General features: G+C 37.8%; 1 protein-coding gene across 1 annotated transcript in view; it reads left to right on the forward strand.

Moving 5' to 3' along the window:
* The window catches only part of LOC122794924 (probable ATP-dependent RNA helicase DDX60), a 3096781-nt gene that overhangs the window by 2752112 nt on the left and 325106 nt on the right, over positions 1-19563 (forward strand). The window contains exon 36 of the mRNA XM_044063517.1: positions 167-318. Coding sequence (XP_043919452.1) covers positions 167-318 — 152 coding nt within the window. The remainder of the gene's footprint in view (positions 1-166; positions 319-19563) is intronic.

Consider the following 19563-nt stretch of genomic DNA (forward strand, 5'->3'; position numbering starts at 1 on the left):
ATGAGTAACTTTTATTCAAGCACTGTAAATTTCATATTATGTTGTCTATTTTGAGAATATAGCTGTGAAACTTTTGTGTGGCAAGTTATCATATTGTTCAGCAAATATGGTTTATGTTAATAAAAAAAGTTATGTTGATTCATAAAAGTCATTTGCCTTGTTTCAGATTGGATTGCAAACAGTAGACGCCAAGACCTTAAAGATCCCAGCTTTTGACCATGAAACAGAAGATATCCAAGGAAGAAAAATGCCACTTAATGCATATGCGCTGGACTTCTACAAACATGGCTCACTGAAAGCTCTAAGTTCTGACAACTTGTACGTGTAATCTCCCTTATTCATTTTAATGCAGAGCAGTAAATGAAAAACATGAAGTACATTATACTGAGTCACAAGGTAATTATGTGGTGAAACTAGCAGGTCTGCTATTTAGATGCAGACATTAGAACCTCAACACTCCAACGTGGTTAAGTAAAGAATGCAGAAATATGTACAAACTTAATAGGCAGTCACAAGCACATTTCTATTTGAAACATATTTTACAGTTGTTTCACTAATGTCTGTATTTATGTAATCACACACATCCCTTTCACTTCATTAACTTTGTTTCTTGTATCATATTCTTATTGTTATTATGTAAGTGATACTGTGATCTCTCCTTAAAGAAGCAATTAAGAATAACACTGCATTTCAAACTTCATTTTTTTAAATGTACATGGACACAAAAGGTTATTACTGGATCAGGCAATATTCATATTCTAAGATATTATGCAAGAACAATAAAACCATAAATACATTTTAAAGAGTTAGATTAAATTTATACAGACAATGACCAAGTAATTATGAAATTAAACTAAATGAGCATTAAGCAGTCTTAGGGAAAAAAACACAGCTGGCAGAAACCATGTAAACAAAAGAAATATGCTGACAGACTGGTGAAATACTGGGGAGTAAAAGAAAGTAACTAAACCAAGTCCAGTAGTACATTTCAGTTAAGCTTGGAGCCCATCGTAAAGTTAAAGGCGCATATTCAGCATAATGTTTTCAGCTAGAGAAGCACCATCTTTGCCCCCCCCCCCCAATTTGCCTTAGAGAACCCTGCCTTTATACATTATTGCATGCAAATATATATTAATAAAGGATACATCAAAAATTGTGGACAATACAGAAGTATCAAGCTCCTGTTGCACTGAATGAAAATTCTGGAAAGGGTGATTGATAAACAAATAATGACCCAAGAAAGTTTATTTGAGCATTCCTGAGGTGGTTTGAAGTCCCAGAAACATTGGTAGAATTAGTGCAGGCTGTGTACAAGGAACTAATGCCTCAAGTACAAACAGTGTTTGGTGTCACAGAGGGGTTCCAGTGGTAGTGGGTGTGCATCAGAGTTCAGCTTAGAGCCCTCTGCTGTTTATACTGTTGATGGACTACATTAACAAATGGGTCAGAGGTGACAGATCAACAGATTTGCAGTATGCAAACAATGTGGTATACTCTGATCAAGAACTTCAACAAAGGATAAAGGAATGGAATGCAAAACTGAAGACACATGGGGTGAAACCGAGTACAGATAAGGCAGTTGTAATAGCATTAAATGGGTGGACATCAGAAGAAGATGAGAACTTAGCTAGAAGAGAAAGTAGTGGAACAGGTTAACAGCTTCAAGTATCCGGGAGGGATGGTTAATTAGAAAGGAAGTCTGAATGAGGACGTCAAGCTAGAATCAGTGGGACTGCAGCCAACTTGTACAGAGTGTCTGGGTAGTGTATGGCAGAAGAATGCCAAAGAAGCTGAAACATAAGGTACGCAAAATCATGGTGTGACTAGTACTACTGTGTGGTATAGAAACCTGGGCAGTAAAGGCAGAGCAGTTGAGGAAGCTAGAGGTGATGGAGATGAAGTGCATATCATTGATGGTAGGATGCACATTGTGAGACAGATGAAGAAATGAGAACAATGAGAACATCAGAGAATGTAAAAAGTAACTTGCAGAGAAAATCAAAAAGAACAGATTATGATGGTTTGGGCACATGTGCAGAAAAGCAGGAGACAATCTGGGACAGACAGGAAGAAGGCAAGAATAAACAAGGGCATCCAGCAAAGAGATAGATGGATTGTGTGACAGAAGACCTGCCATAGTCAGGTATGACTGTCGAAGAAGGTAGGAAAGTGCCATTGAATTAAGAGAGATGGCAACAATTGACATGACATACTGACCCCATTTGGAAAATGGAAAAAAGGGGGGTTTATGATGATGATGATGAAGATGGGTTTCTTTCATGTTCCTATCTAGTTACTAAACATGCTGTCAAGGAGATCATTGAGGAGCCTAGCCCAATTTCCCACATGCCCCAGAGCACTGTCTGATTAAGTGACTTTCTCAGAGTGTTGGAGTAGGCTAAGAGAATTAAACTTTAGACTACAGGAAGCAGCAGGTTAACAACTCATAGTTTCATTTCTCTAAGCTAACTGTTAAACTTGTGCAGTTAAGAGTTGACCATATCCTGCTGATCTGAGATCAACTAGCAACTTAGACACTAGAGGCTCTGAAAAAGGAGGATAGAGTAGCTGACACTGGTTCTTCTTCCTCTGGGGAAGGGTATGAAGGACTGCCATATATGGGCATCCTGTATTGCAGAGTACAAGGTGATTCTGCAATTGTCAGCTTGCTCTTTTATCAGTAGTCACTCATATAGGATTGTGGTGTGACAAGAATGAGTCATCACTGCATATTGTGCTGCAAGTTAATGGAGACCCCCCTTCCAGATCACTATTCTGTTGTATAATTAAAAAAAAAATCAGCAAACAATTTATTGACAGCCCCCTTCTTTGACTGTATAAGACAAATAGGGGAAGGACCAAGGATCAATAGGGAACAGGTGCCAACACTGCATTTTAATTACCGTTCTTTTGGCATCTTTAATGGCATCAACTAAACCATTCATTTGGTCCAACACCGTTTCTAAAAACAGATTCAGTATTCTGGCTTGCATTTTTCATAGTAGTCTTTGTTTATTTAATTTTACATTATATTTCCATCAAAGTTATGAAGCCTCAAGCAGTAAAAAATAATCCTTACTAAATGCTGTGTAGAAGGAAATGAGTTTAACTCTTAACTGCTGTGCAATCCAACCCAGATTTGTTTCTGTTTCTCTACTCACAGCTACAGTGCTGTAAAATGCATAGTATCTTTACAAGTGTCATTTGTATTCCTTCTACTCTCCAACTATGGATTGTTTTAACTCACATTTGATAAAAAAAATGTGTAAAGCTATAGAAAATTACTGCTGCTGTGGTTTTGGATCATAAGAATTACATTGCAAACAAGTGTTAATCAGCATTTTTACCTTGCTAATGTCATGAGACAAACCAAAAAACAAAATGATAATCCACAAAATCCGACTAATAACTGTAAGCCAAGGAACTTGTAAATAAAATACAAATTTATTCTTATCGAATGAAGCGCTTTTCTTTGGCACAAATGTGTCAACTTCTTCAGATTCAAAACAGTTTTGTGAAATACACATACCACTTAAAACAACTTACTGTTGTCATGTGATCAGCATCAGCTGGTGCTGCTGTTCTAGAGCCTGCTCATATTTAAAGTGATATTACATATAAAAAGCAGTAATAAAACACATTGTGCACGCTGGTACAACGTTCAACAGACTGATAAAACCTAATCTAAGATAAGCAGATTAACTATGCTTAGCAGTCAATATTGACTGCTTAATAATAACGAATAAATCAATTAGCGTTACAGTTAAACAAGTTAAACTTATGGCAATACTGGTTGAATAACAATCCTAAGAAGTCAGAAATTGTCAACCAACAACTCAGATAGGATTGGTTCTATGCTGTCAGTTAACTCAATTTTACAATACAAGTAAAAGTGTTCAAAATACATTAATAACCAATACGTTTATTCAAATTGTACTTAAAAAATGCTAACAAGCGACTATCTCAAGAAGTCAGAAATTGACCATTGGTCAAGGCCATTTTTTAGAGTACAAATATTTAAGGTTTATAAGAGGTTTAATGTTTATAAAAAACTATTAAAGGCTTGCCTACAAAAATACTTCTAGTTATAAATCGCCAAACTACTAAATAAACATAATCAAAAACAGATTGTTGTAAGTTACAAAGTTCCTGCTTCATCTATTTAGACTTTTTAACTTTAACAGGCAAGCAATATTGCAGGCATCATTCAGGCCAGGACTTAGAAATGCATTTAGTCTCACGTGCCATAACAGCTCACGTTCTTCGAGCATCAAGTTAAATGGTCCACCTCTCACATCAAAGTTCACATGGTCTATAACTTTGAAAAGAAACTTGTGGTTACTGTATTCAATAAGGTGTCTTGCTAATGGATTATCATCTTTTTTCTTTTCTATAGCATATGTGTGCTCGTATACTCTATCTTTTAGCTTACGTTCGGTTTTACCGATGTAGAAGGCCGAGCATGCTTGGCACCTAGCCACATAAACCACAAGCTTAGAGTTACAGTTGTATTTAGACCTCAACTTGAAAGCCCTACCATTAACAACACAACTCTCCCCTATCTCAATGTGTCTGCACGTTCTGCAGTTACCGCATGTAGTCATTCCTACTCGCCTTGACAGGGGTCCCATACTCTTTCTTTTGAGCAAAGTTTTCAGGTTTGCTCCTTTCCTAAAGACAAGGTTTGGCACTTGTCCAAGTTTAATGGTCAAAGATCTATCAAGTAAGATTAATTCCCAATTTTTGTTCAATATAAATCTGACCATTTGACTGTCATTACTGAAAGTAGTTATGAAACTAGTTTGAAATTCTTTAGTTGTCTCCCCATTTGTTACTTCTGCTGTCAATGAGCGGTTACTAATAGTGCTGCCCTCTATCAAGTTCGTTACCTCAACATTTATTGTGTTTGCAAAATTACTGTTAAGTAAAGGTTTAACTACACCTAACTGTCTGTTAAGTCTCACTTCTGTTACCAAAGATTGTATCAGCTGTAAGGGTTAGCTCGTTGTATAAACATATTGCTTAACAATAGACACTCGTCATTAAAATCTGAGTCTAAAGTAGTCATCCTAGCTGCTCTAATAAGTTGTCCTTTCACTATTGAGCGCTTCTGGTGGTAAGGATGATTACTAGTAAAATGCAAAAATGAGTTAGAGTACGTTTCCTTTCTGTGTATTCTAGATACGTATCTCTCATTTATAATGTCTTTGACGAGTTTACAATCCAAATAGTCAATGGAATTTGTGCTAAAACTAGATATAAACCTTAAGAATTTAGTAGTTGAGTTTAAATACCTAATGAATTCTTGTGCCTGTTGTTCATCTCCCTTGAAGAGGACGAAAATATTGTCCAAGAATCTGGTATAAAATGCTATGCTCACCCTGTGTAGTGGATGTTTTGTTTTTCCAAAATGCCATAACTAAATTGGCAAAACTACCTCCACAGGGTGAGCCCATAGCCACTCCACAATTTTGCAAGTAGAACTCACCATTGAATACAAAGAAATTGTTAGTTAAAATTATATCCAATAAGAGTTCCACTAATTGAATTTCTTGTGGTGGGGCATCCCTAGACTTCATCATGAGGCTTACCCTATTCATTTCCATCCAAATGTGGAATTGATGTATATAAGTCTTTAACATCTATGGTTAAAAAGTTGTTTTTATCAAACCTCAATTTGTTAATGTTGTCTAAGAAGGCTAATGTCCACTGTTACATTGTACCTCCATCTCTAGAACCTTTTGCTTGTGTAGCAGAAGTGATTCGGTGTGTGAAGAGCTTTCACTTGTCCGCTGTTGTATGAATGTGGAGTTAGTATATTTAAGTAAGTGGGGTGTGGATGGCAAAAAGCTTTTGAGGGTATATTTAGTGTATGATGAAATGTGTTTTTAATCAGTTGTGTCAGTGTTTTTTCTTCTTTTCACAGAAATATGATTAGATCACTTCCACTATGAGTAGACAAAAACGAATGCACTGAATCCCCAAACTGCATTCACCGAAAATATCTTGCAGAAAAACACTTCTTTTGTGTTTTTACAGGGGACAAGCCCAAACGCAACCCAGACTTATATATACCAACTTCAATGTCACACCAGCTCGAAGAAGGGGGGAAATCCCCCCAAAATGGGAATCACTTCCAGCACAACCCACCAACATTGATTTCCTTTGGAGGAACTCCATTCATTCTATCCTCTTTCTTTGCTTATACTCTGATATCAATACCCGGTAAGGAAGGCAGTCTCTAACCTGCAGTCCAAACTTCTGCTTGTCTTCATCTCAGCTTGTTGCCTTTCCCTCCCTAGTTACGTTGTTACCTTTCCCTCCCTAATTACGCTGTTACCTTTCCCTCCCTAGTTACATTGTTACCTTTCCCTCCCTAGTTACGTTGTTACCTTTCCCTCCCTAGTTACGTTGTTACTTTTCCCTCCCTAGTTGCGTTGTTACCTTTCCTTCCCTAGTTATGTTGTTACCTTTCACTCGCTAGTTGTGTTGTTACCTTTCCCTCACTAGTTATGTTGTTACCTTTACTTCCCTAGTTACATTGTTACCTTTCCCTCCCTAGTTATGTTGCTACCTTTCCCTCCCTAGTTACGTTGTTACCTTTCCCTCCCTAGTTACGTATTTGCTTACAGTACATTGGTTCCTTGGCTGTTGATTCCAGCCATTCCTCTCAACTGTCAAGATTTTCACAGAAAGTCCAGATTTTGCCTCATATGTTTGGATTTTTTTTGTCTTTTTCTCATAAAATTGTGGTCTTCTAGCAAATCATTGAGGATTGAAGTCAGAAAATAATGGCACACATTTGAGCTTCAGACTTCATATCCTTCAGAAAATTTGTGTTAATGCAAAACTTGTCATTCTGTCAACTTTCTAAATTTATAAGAGCATTATCTAAAAAGTGTCTCTATTTTTGGGCTTTTGTACCCCCATTAATTGCGGCTTTATCCAGATTACTTGCTTGAATAGGTTAAATGGTATGATTCCAGCCTCCCTGTTACTAATTTTATGTACCCATACTTGCAGTCACTCCTATTGACAAATCAACTTTCTCCATTCCCATTATTCAGTTCTTAGAATATTTTTTGCAAATTTATGAATATAATATCCTATTTGGTTGTTGTTAATTTCCTTAAGGATCTCCATACAAAATCCTACTCTCTCCTTATTTCCCAACTTCCCCCATTTCATCATCTCTTTTCACTTTGGTTTATAACTCTCCTCTTGAGTTAGGTATACGACTCTTAGCTGCATACCTCTAAAGTATCCCTTCAAATCATAAAATCCTGAACAACCTTCTTCTATGGAGAAGATCATCTTATCCCACTTAAGTCTTGCCCTCTCACCCTCCCAAATAAATTCTTTCATTTTTTATCAATCATCCACAACTTCCCCTCTCTGTTTGATAAAACTAACCTGCATGTAAAACTTTTCTTGATTACCATACCAGTTATTTTCTTGAATTTGTAAGTTACTTATTTTCTTTGCCAGTGGTTCGAAATATAATGTAAACAACAAAACAGAAAAAGAACAACCGTGCCTGGTTCCTGTGTTCAAGCACGTCTTGTTGGAGAGGAACTCTCCCTCCTTAATTATTGCCTTTGACCCTTCATATATTTAAAAATTAACCCTATTATTCTGTCAGGGAATGCAGATGTTTCCATTGCCTTACTCATGAAATCCCAGCTGATTCTTATCAATTATTTTTCCACATCAAGACCCAGCAACTGTAGTGTATTTTCTTACAATCTGCTTCCCTCTGTATCACATTTTGTCATATGTTCAGTTTAGTAACAAAACAGTGAAGATCACCGGCAGTAAAGTTTTCATTATTGATATATATTTCTAATCATTTAGGAAATGTACTTTTCTACCTCATGCAGAAGCAGTTTTCTATATATTTGAATTTGTCACAAAGTAGTCATCACCAGCAGTTAATGTCTCATCACAGATGTGTACTTCTTAAACTATTTCTAAAACAATGTATAGGTGAGTAGCTTACTATATGCTTGATTTTGGGAAAAAACAGTGAAGATCACAACCAGTCAGCATCTCAGCTGCATACTTCCATTTCTTCAAAAACTGCACCTTTCTACAGCAGTATCACTATAAAATGATGCATGAGCATGCAGTTTGACCTGTTTAATTTTTCAACAAAACAGTGAGGGTTATCATCGGTAGATGTGCTCATTTTATTGGTAGTCTCTCAATGCTTGTTCCCACCTAATGCCTTTCTTTATTTTTTCACATAGATCCTAAATCTGGGTCCACAGCCAAAACATAGTGCTGGTAAACAAAATTTTGGCTGATTTTGTGGCACATAGGGATGAAGCCCTGATTGTGACACAGATGAGCCAGTTTGATTAGCAAATGGGGTACTGTAAAAGCCAGGCAGGGGAAATGAGCAGCTTGCAGCAGCTTGGTAGTTTCTCAGGCATCTGTTTCTATGCATGTGGAGGCATAAATATTACAATAACCATAGACTTGAGGGAATGTCCAAAGCCAGTAATGATAGCCATGGTAGGCATGTGTATGGAAGCATTCATATGTTAGAGGAAGAAGTAGGTGACCTCTATGGTTGAAGAGGCTCATATAAGTTAATAGGAAGTAGAGTTAGGCACTTAAGCAGAAACATCTGATGGATGCCTAAGTGATGGCTTTTGAGATCATCTCTTACCTCAGAGGAAAAGGGTGGGATGAAATTAGCTTTTGTCGTGGGATAAATGCGTCTATAAATAATAAGAAAGACTCATGGGTAGTAGGCAGCAGGGACATAAAAAAGAACAGGTATGTCTGCACTCCTGAGACATAAAATGACTGCAAGACCCTGAATCATAGTCCCCACAATTTAACAAAAAAATCATAATTAACAAAGGTTTATCTCCCTATCTGGCTTCTCTGCTTCTCCAAGGATAGTTTACTACAAGATGAGAAAGGGATTGTGTACTTGGCTGGCATACCTGTCAAAATCCGGAATCTTAGTCACTCTCCAAGACTCCCTTCCCCTGGCTCATGCACTTGGCTGAGTGGGGTGGCTTTCATTCCAGAGATTCCATTCATTTTAGTTTTATTGCAAGTTTCTGAGTCATCCATCCATCCTCAACCCCTTTTTCCCATTTTGCTCATGGGATCAGGATGTCACTTCAACAGTGGTCCATCCATCTATCCTCAACCCATTTTTCCCATTTTGCTCATGGGATCAGGGTGTCCCTTCAACAGTGACAATCATCTCCAGCCAAGGTTTACACCACCAGGTGGCAAGCCCTGCTGCAGTAGTTCATCCATGCCACTCATTCACACACACGTTCACACCTACAGCCAGTTTAGAGTGTCCAAACTACTGCATGTCTTTGTAATGTAGGAGGAAAGCGGAGCACCTTGAGGAAACCCATGCAACCACAGGGAGGACATGCAGACTCTGCACAGAAGGCACCCCAGCTGAGACTCGAACCTCTTGCTGTGAGGTGGCAATGCTAACTGCTACACCATCTTGGCTGCCCAATATTCCTCCCAAAACAAGCTAGTGCAGGTGATCAAAATGTTTAAGTGCTGAGTTTACTTCTATGCTTTGTGTCTGTCTCCAGTGAAATTAGCAGATTAGTCAGCTGCATGGAGGTGAGCCAGTGTAATTTTGGAGGTCTGCACTGTAAATCTATACTGGTGTTTACCTGAGTGATAAACAGTTCCTGTAGTTAGGGTTACCACCTGTCCTTCTTTGCAAAATACAGTCCCTCTTTGGGCAGCTGTGTCCTGTAAAAAAAAACACTACAAAATGGCAAAAGTCCTGAGATTTTAAAATAAAAAATATTTCCTAACTTTTCTTTAATGGTAGCATAACACAGTTATTTGGTATCTGAAATGCCTAAATGTTGTACAAAATAGCATAAAGCAACCAAAATGCTACAAGAATAAACATTTATTTTTGTAAAAAAGTAAAGTTATGTCCTTTGCACTGGCCACAGGTATGTTTTGTCCTGCAAAATCTCATGTTTTTACAAAAAATATTCCACTTTGGGCATTTGAAATGATGGCAACCCTACCTGTGGTACTGTGCATATTATAATTATTTCCCCTTTTTCTGGATAAAGTTGATGCTAAGCTGAATGTGTTCCTGGTTGGCCACAGGTATGTTTTCTCCTGCAAAATCTCATGTTCTTACAAATAATATTCCACTTCGGACATTTGAAAAGATGGCAACCCTACCTGTGGTACTGTGCATATTACAATTATTTCCCCTTTTTCTGGATAAAGTTGATGCTAAGTTGAATATGTTCCTGGTTTGTAATGCAAACTTTCTTCATGTCTGCCACACTTCAAAGTCCCCTGTGCCTACATTACAGTTTACAGATGCATGTCAGAAAATCAAAGGAGAGAAGTATTATTTGATTCGATAACAAATCCTACTTGACACACACGCCTGTGAGGTGTTTACAGATGCGTGCCAAAAATAAATAAATAAACTAGGGAAGTGATGTTTATTTTATTTTATTTATTTATTTATTTATTTATTTATTTATTTATTTATTTATTTTGCTGTTTTGTTGACCAGCTTAGTCCCACTAGCTCTGTGTCCTCTTTTCATGGGAGACTAGAGATGACATTCATCCTGACTAAGGGAAATTTGTCCAGGACATTGGTGAACTCTTCCTATTCTTTAATCTTGTTTTGCAACATAAACACTAGATGGTAGCAGAGATCTGCTGCTGTTAGTTTGTGAGAAATCCAAGATGTAGGATGCCATGAGACATGGAAGTACATCAAGAGGTGATGGAAACTATTGGAAATGAGGAAGTTATTGTAACAGAGTTAGAAGGCGGTAAATTGCCAACACAGGAATTACTGAAATTGGAGCAGAAGAAAGCTGGAGTGAGGTAGGTGATCATGTTATGGATTTGAATGCAGAAGAAATTACAGTTTCAACAGAATAAAAAGTGGATTTTGGTGATAAAGAAACAGAAAACATTGGTGCATGTTCAGCTGGTGGAGTAACTAGTTTTAAGGGAGACAAGGGTAACATGGTATGAAAAAAATCTTTTGTTACTGTGAGAAATGAAAGACAAGCAGGTAGGGTAACAGAAAGAAGTATAAATATGCAGCAACAGGCTGTAAGTGTGCACACCAGAGCTGGGAAGCCCATGGTAAGAATTAAAACAAATAATGAATTTTGTTTCAACAGATGTAAAGTTTTGGACAATGTAATTTTGGTTGTAGAATTTACTATAAAAGACGTGAGTGTTACTACGTATGGGGACAGAGGACGTCTGTGAAGTGACTTTTGAAACATTTAGGTTATTAGAAAATTTCATGTCTGAGGTAGGAAAGAAAGAGACTACACCTTGGAAGGAAAGGAGAGACTGCACCCTGGAAGGACTATATTTTTTTGAATTTTGGACTGAGCTTAAAAAGAAAATACAAGTACAATTCAGAACTGCTGACACTGACATTGTTGGGATAGAATCTTTTTTCTTAAATATTTGTAAAGAAGTGCATGATATAAAATGAGTATTTGACAAAAACGTATGTGGACTGCTGGGAGGGAAGAGTTAGTAACTTTAAATATGAGAGCAGGAAGGATGCAGTATGTTCAAATGTAATGCATTTTAATGGAAAGAGGGTGAGTATGAGATACTGGGGGAGGGGGCAGACAAAGGCCTGATTTTTTTTATTGTGAAAAAAGAAGATGCAGACAATCTGGGGAGAAGGGCAGTCCTATTTTTATGCTTCAGTGCATCTGGTTTGACTTATTAATTGTGCGAAAAACAGGAGGCATAAAATTGTCAGAACTTGTTATATGAGAGGTATGAAGAGTTATGGAAATAATTAAAAAGGAAAAGAAATAATGGAAAGAAAGGAATATGTAAATATAGCAAGGTTATGCAAATTAAAAATTTAATGTAGTGAGAAAATGAGTGATAAGAACAAAGTTATGCAGGATATTTTTCTTGTATATCAATGGAGTGATTTATCAGACGCTATAAAAGGTGTGAGGAACTATTGTATAACAAAATAAAAGGCATGAAAATATATTAGCAGAAATAAGATAATGGTTGTGGAAAAAGCACTGGGGAGGATAGATGAAAATTAAGGAAATGGGAATGGAAGACGTATGTACTAGAATTGTGTTGTAGTACTAATGAAGAAATTGTAAACGTGATGTAAATAAGATGAAATAAGAGGGATATGGAGTTGCCAAAATATGTATGTAAAATAATATGTAAATAACGTGTGTGTGTGTGTGTGTGTGTGTGTGTGTGTGTGTGTGTATGTGTGTGTGTGTATATAGATATAGATGTGTGTGTGTATGTATATATATATATATATATATATATATATATATATATATATATATATATATATAAATCATGCTTCTCAACCTGCAAACATCAAAAATCTGAACAAGGCCCATGAAAAGTAGCTACAAATTTTTATGCTGATTATTATCATAAATTTAGCATACATAATAATGTAATCCCGCCCACTCCAATGGAATTGTGGGATACCAACTTTTAAACACAAACTGAAGAAAAGACAATGAAAATATGGCACTAGAATCCCCCTGCAGCCATTCCAATGTCTCATTACCGGGCTATTTCGAACCATTTACCATAAACACTAATGTGCATACTTCTTTACTTTTCTACATTGATTATTTGGATTTTATTTTTACATTTTATAGCACAATACACAAACACTAATAGACATCTGCTAAACAAAGCAATACTGTTTCACAATGAAAATAAACATAGCATTAAAACTTCTCTGCCCTTGAAACTCACATTCAGTGAAACAGCATTGAAACCTACACAACATCCAAAGAAAATGCATCTGGCCAGTGGTAGATAAAGATTACCTTTGGGCTGTTTTCAAATCATAGGCCCCTTGCACACAAAACAAGAAACATACATGTGTTCTTTGATACACCTTTCTGACTTTATTAAATAATACAACACACTTGTTAGACTTAGACCACATTTTAAATTTATTGTTTGAACATTTTTCCAGTAGGCAATGAAGCAAAATGAACCAATGACAAAATAGCCCAATGCAGAACATTTCCATCATAAAAGTCTACTTCCACACACACACTTTTTTCTTATAATGCAGCACAGAATATAATCATTCTGATTTTCTGTTCCTGAATTTGGGTTAATATTTTTTGCTCTTTCCACTGAGACACAAATGCCCTTGTGCATGACATTTTCTCACTTCTGTTCTATCTGTAGCTACACCCTTGACATGTTACACCCACCCCTTTAAAAGTACAGCACAGTACAGCATCAGCAATGCATCTACATACTGTAGGAGTAGAACAACCTACAGTCTGCTGCATCAGAAGCAAGTATTTAACCTGTTATGCATTTAACAATGCAAACAGACTCAGCATAAGGAACACTAAACTTCTCTTCCCCTGAAAATCTCAGCTCCTTGTAAAATCCACTCAACACTCAACTGTTTCACACAACGTTGCAGCACAAGAAATCTGGAAAAAGCCAAATTTTATTTGGGGGAGGGGATAAAAGCCCAAAAAACAGGGACACATTTTAAACATTGCTTGTATAATTTTGGAAAGTTGCTAGAATAAAATGTTGTGTTACCACCATGCGTTTCACTGCCAAGTCTTGAACCCAGGACCCTGTGCACTACAGTCAGAGCAACATACCACTATGCCAAGTCAGTGGTTTCCTGAAAGACAGGAACTTTAGGAAGACTGAAACTTAAATGGCTATCATTTAGTGAATTCAGTTCTCACTTCTCACCATAGCTTTCAACCTCTTAGCACAAAAAAACCTGGACAAAGCCAATAATGGGGGAATACAGAATTCAGTTCTCACTTCTCACCATAGCTACTCTCAAACTCTTAGCACAAAACAAACTGGACAAAGCCAATAATGGGGGAATATAGCCCCTAAAATAGGGAGAAATTTCTAATATTGATCTTATAAACTTAGAAAATTGGTAGAATAAAAGGTTTTGTGTTACCATTTATTTTCTGAAGAATATGAAGTCTGAAATTCAAATGCCTGTCATTATTTAGTGAATTCAGCCCTCCACTGATTTGCCACAAAAATCCAGAAAACCACAGATTTTATGAGGAACAGAACAAAAATATGAGGCATAAATCTGGGATATTCTCACAAGTGGTGGTAAGTAGACTTTAGGTCTGAGTACCTCCTCTAGCCACCAGGTATATTCACCTAGGATGCACACACCAATTACGGCCACTTGTTTGACTACCTATTTTAATGTTCTTAGAATATTTAAACCCAATCAATGACATAGCTTATAACAAGACTGTCATCTTGACATAAGTAGTGTTATGCTATATGGAATATTGTACAAGCAGCATGAAAATGCATCATTGTCAAAAGATATCACTTTGAATTAAACAAAACTGACTCATTTAAATGCTGGGAAAAAATGTTGCAGAAAGCCACAGATGATCATTCTCATTTTAATAGTCATATTAATTGATTGTACAGACAGGCAGACATATTGTTTGACCTATTTTATAAAGCACAGACACACACACACACACACTCTGACTGCCATGTAAACCTAAAAAAGTTAGAGGTTCAAGCAAGACACACAGACACACACACACACACACACACACACACACACACACACATCAAAATGTCAGCTTCCTACCTCTGCAGCTTGCAAATCTCAGCTCTATCCATAAACACACTAAAACGGCAGCTTCCTACCTCTGCAGCTTGCAAATCTGAGCTCTGTCCATATATACACCAAAACGGCACCTTCCTACCTCTGCAGCTTGAAAATCTCAACTCCGTCCATACACACACCAAAATGGCAGCTTCCTACCTTTGCAGCTCGCAAATCATTCTCAGCTCCATCCATACACATACCAAAATGGCAGCTTCCTACCTCTGCAGCTCGCAAATCTCAGCTCCATCCATACACACACCAAAACAGCAGCTTCCTACCTCTGCAGCTTTCAAATCTCAGCTCCATCCATAAATACAACAAAATGGCAGCTTCCTCTGTCCATAAATACCTTTGGCTTCCTCCGTCCATAAACACCTCTGCAGTTTGCAAATCTCAGCTCTGTAGGCAGCAGTAAAGCATTACAGCTTGTTCTGTTCCTGTTAACAGCTAAGGAACAACCAAAAATGCCTGCACATTGAGCCCTTGAGCTCAAATCCGACAGGCTGGCAGGCCGTTTCACAGAGCTGATGTCATTGCGCAAGTGATGACGTCAGCTCAAAATGCGGAAAAAAATGCTAAATAAAAAACGCTGGGAAATTCGGAAATTAAGGGGTGCTGCTCGGGAATCATGGTACCCCATTATTTGGACCCCAAAACTCAGTAAAAACTGAGCAATTCGGTACAGTTGGGAGGTATGATATATATATATATATATATATATATATATATATATATATATATATATATATATATATATATATATATATACATATATATATATATATATATATATATACATATATATATATATATATATATATATATATATATATATGGGTCTACTTCAAATGAGAGAAAACCCATGTATTCTAATCCAGAATTGCTGAGATGAGTTTACCGAAACTACAGAAGGACGAAAATTTGAAGCAGCAAATGTCACATAATCGAAAATAGGTTACTTAATTTTCGTAAGTCGCAGCACTAGAAAAAAGAATGGTGATGCTGTATGTGCCCAGGGCTGCCATCATATGCAGAGTTTGATCATGCAGATGATACTTCCAAGGAAATAGACACTGGGATTAGCTACCATTCCATCTGCACGAACAGTCCCCGATGATGGATTTGTATAAAGAAACACATGTGTAACAGTTTGTATGCATTCACTACATGTATTTTAACTAATGCTTAATGAGTACAGATGCACCCATGCAATCACAGCCAGTAGTGTCAAAAAGGCCTGGCTTTCCATCTCTGCTTCTAGATACCTTCAAAACATTAATGACAAAGAAATGATAATATGAAGACAATATCAAGCACACCCATAATAGCAAGCACAACCACCCAGGTAATTTGTTTCACTAACAGAAACAGAAGTCCTAGACTATGAAAAATAAAGTGCAACTCGCAAAGAAATGTAGTAGCTTTCTATACCCACTGCAGTGACACTAAAACATTTTTGCAAAAGTCAAAGCCCTGCCCCATGATATGGGGGTTGCACTTTACAACTCTGCTAGTTTTGTGTTTGTGTATGTGTGTGTGTGTATATATATATATATATATATATATATATATATATATATATATATTAATATTATGCCTGAGATTATTTCTCAGAGTAAGTGGATTCTGCAATTCTGCAATCTTGGACTTTGCATTCCTCCTCCTTTGTTTTCCACTCTCTTACAGTTGACCATCAGATCCCCAGAACCTCTCCTCGTATACTAAGTCTACTGAACTTGACATACCTACACAGGAATTTTTCTGATACATTTCCGTGGCTTACAGAGATGTAACTGGCTTACCTAGCACCAGGTTCTGATCCCTGATCTGGCACCCCCCCCCCCCAGCTCCCAATTTGAAGAGTAAAATGGAAAACAAAGTGTGTCATCTCCCTTAGTCTGGTGTTCCAAGCAAGATCCCTAACCTCTCATTTCTTTAATTGAAGAACATAAAAAAGCACTTCTACTTTAAGACCTGTTACAGCTTTACCACATATAAAGCATTGAAGTATATTTCTGTACTGGCATTCAGAAATACAAGTACAGAAAAGAATGGAGAAGATGCATTTCCTGATTGTGCTCAGTAGCACACTGCACCTGGGGTGGCTGCCTCTTTTGCCCATCCTTGCTACACTTCTAGGTGCCAGTGAGAAAACTGAAGCATTTCTGTGGCTACTCAGCAAATAATGCCCACCTCTCTAAAGATAACACCCCCCTGCATGTCTGTGACCTCTGCTGGAAATCAACTGTGAGGTGTGCCCATGTGAATGCTCTCTCCAAAGTTGGGCTACACCATTCTGTCTTGTTAGTAACTCAGATACTAGAGCCACTAATAAAACCAGGATCACGTGGTCTGTAGTTAGGGTTGTATCCCTATATGCCATATTAATAGCCTGTGTATTCTCCTTTTTATAAGTTCATAGGTGTTTACTAGGCTAACAACTACAAGGGACTTTTTAAGCCTAGCCATACATCCTAAATCTCTGACAAGTTCTGATACCATTGATTTGTGTAGGCAGGGTTTGGGAGATGAGACATTTACAAGGAGGGGCCTGAGAGATGAATCATTTACAGGTTGTCTGTGTCCATCAGAGACATAGGTGCCAAACCAGGGATGAATTTCCTGTCCCCCATCCAGTTGCCCAAGTTGCACTTACTTGAATTGGGTTAGGGAGGAACTCTGCTTCACATGAATGGGAAGCCTGTTCCATAGACAGTGTAGTCTCTGGTATGCATACCTGTCTCTCCAGCAGGTCCTGATTATATCACCGGCAAGTTGTAAGTCTTTAGAACGGGTAATTCTGGTGCTATTTGTTTTGTGGATATGCAGGAGGTCCATCAGAGTGGGGTCTTACAATGCCTTATATGCCATGCATAAATCTCCCTTCAAAAGCCTGTAGGAGACAGAATACAAGGATGAGGCCTTGAGGTGGTCTGCATAGGTCATTTTACTTACTTCCTGTATTCTTTTAGTGAGGAACCTCTGTGGGTGTTCCCATTCTTGGATATGCCTGGTTAGGTACATACCACAGGGGGCATTGCACTCAATGATAGGTCTGATGAATGCCGAATACAGTGGAACAATGACTTCCTTGGACTTAGATGCCATCCCTTTGTTTATAAGTTGTACAACATAGAATGATTTCCTCACTACTGTATATACATGATAATCAAAGGTTAGATTACTATCTTTGTGTGTCCCCAAGTCCCTGACTACTGGGTCAACTCTAAGGGGTGTGTTGTCAATATGATAATTACCAGGGACGGATGACTTCCCAAAGGATACTATGATGCATTTCTTGGCATTTAGTTTTAGTCCATGGCTCTGACACCAGTTGTTAGTCTGTGTCAGCCCCTCCTGGAGAACATTTGTGTCAGTGTGGCACTCACTGACATCTTGGGTTCTATCTGTGAACCAGTTGGCTATCCACCGGGTAACTTACAAGTTTGTACCTAACCTCTTGAGTTTGTCAACAATGCCTGAGTGGGGTATTGTGTCAAGTGCCTTGGCCAGGTCAAGGTAAGCAGTGTGAACCATTTTTCCCTCATCCATTGATATAGTTACCTTCTCAAAGAAGTCCACCAGGTTGAGTAGGCATGATCTGGCCTTGGCGAAACCAAAATCATTTGTTGATCATTTCCATGATAATTCTTTCCATGGCTTTACAATATAAGTCTAGTGAGACTTATGGGTCTGTAGTTTACATGGTCTGTAGATGGCCCACCTTTTAGTTTTGCTTTTCCTACGATAATAAGTGTGGTCATCAATCTTTCAACAGGAACTTGATAATTTATATATCTATTAGAATATAATAACTTTGGGCGGAATGATGCCAGGGAATCTTCTTGGGCTAGGCTTATATAGGCTCCAGGGCAGTTACCCTAGTACACACCTATGAACCTATGATTAAAGTGAAATAACATTACAAGGAGAAACACATCCTACACAAAATAATTTTATGCATGGATTTATTTTATTTTATTCCTTTGTTAATAATGTAATTACTTTATGAAAAGCGAAAAAAATTTCAAGAATGATCCTGGAACACTCTGTGATTAAGTGACCTGCTCAGAGTCACATGTTAGGCAAATAGATGCTGACAGAATCAAAGTATGGTGCACAGGATGAAGCATGTTAGAAGCTTACAGCTTTAACCACCTGTGCTGAACTGCTAACTAACTGTTGGACTGTCTGAATACTGTGTAGGCCAGGCTTCTCAAAACTTTTTTTTTTTTTACATTTCATAACTAGGTAAGCCCACTGGACCCAAGTATCCCTCTTCAGGGGCAGCCCAGGAGCACTGTCTGGTTAAATGACCTGCTCAGGGTTACACAGTAAGCAAATGGAGGTGGAAGGAAAAAGCACACTCTTTACGAGAGACTACAGGATGCAACTCATTAACAGATTAGAGCCCTAATCCACTGAACGAACTAGTAGACCATGTTGCATGTTATGAGATAATGGCTTATGCTTATAATTCTTCTGATATAATATCATCTGTCAGGTGTTTACTACATATAGATAGGTGCACACTATAGTATCTTGGGTATTTGTATCTTTAAATGTAAAACAGCTTGCAGGCAGGATGTTCATGTCATGTAGCACACCATTTTTCTAGAAGGCAGTCACATTAAAGTAACTGTACATATATACGTGTACATAACTGTATATGTGTATATATATATATATATATATATATATATATGGTTCTACCTGACTTCGTCGACAGCGCAGAAGACCGACATCGGAATTCGGAGCTCCAGAAGATCGAAATCGAAGAAGACCGACGCGAATCGCGAGTGGCAGAACATCGACAGTGCAGAAGACCGACACGACGGATGACAACACCAACGCCGAGGATGCCGACATGGGGAAAGGCTGTGTGAGTATGCGGTA

The sequence above is a fragment of the Protopterus annectens genome, chromosome 2.part1, assembly GCF_019279795.1.
Source record: "Protopterus annectens isolate FY-2018-M chromosome 2.part1, PAN1.0, whole genome shotgun sequence".
In the NCBI taxonomy this organism is placed as follows: domain Eukaryota; kingdom Metazoa; phylum Chordata; order Ceratodontiformes; family Protopteridae; genus Protopterus; species Protopterus annectens.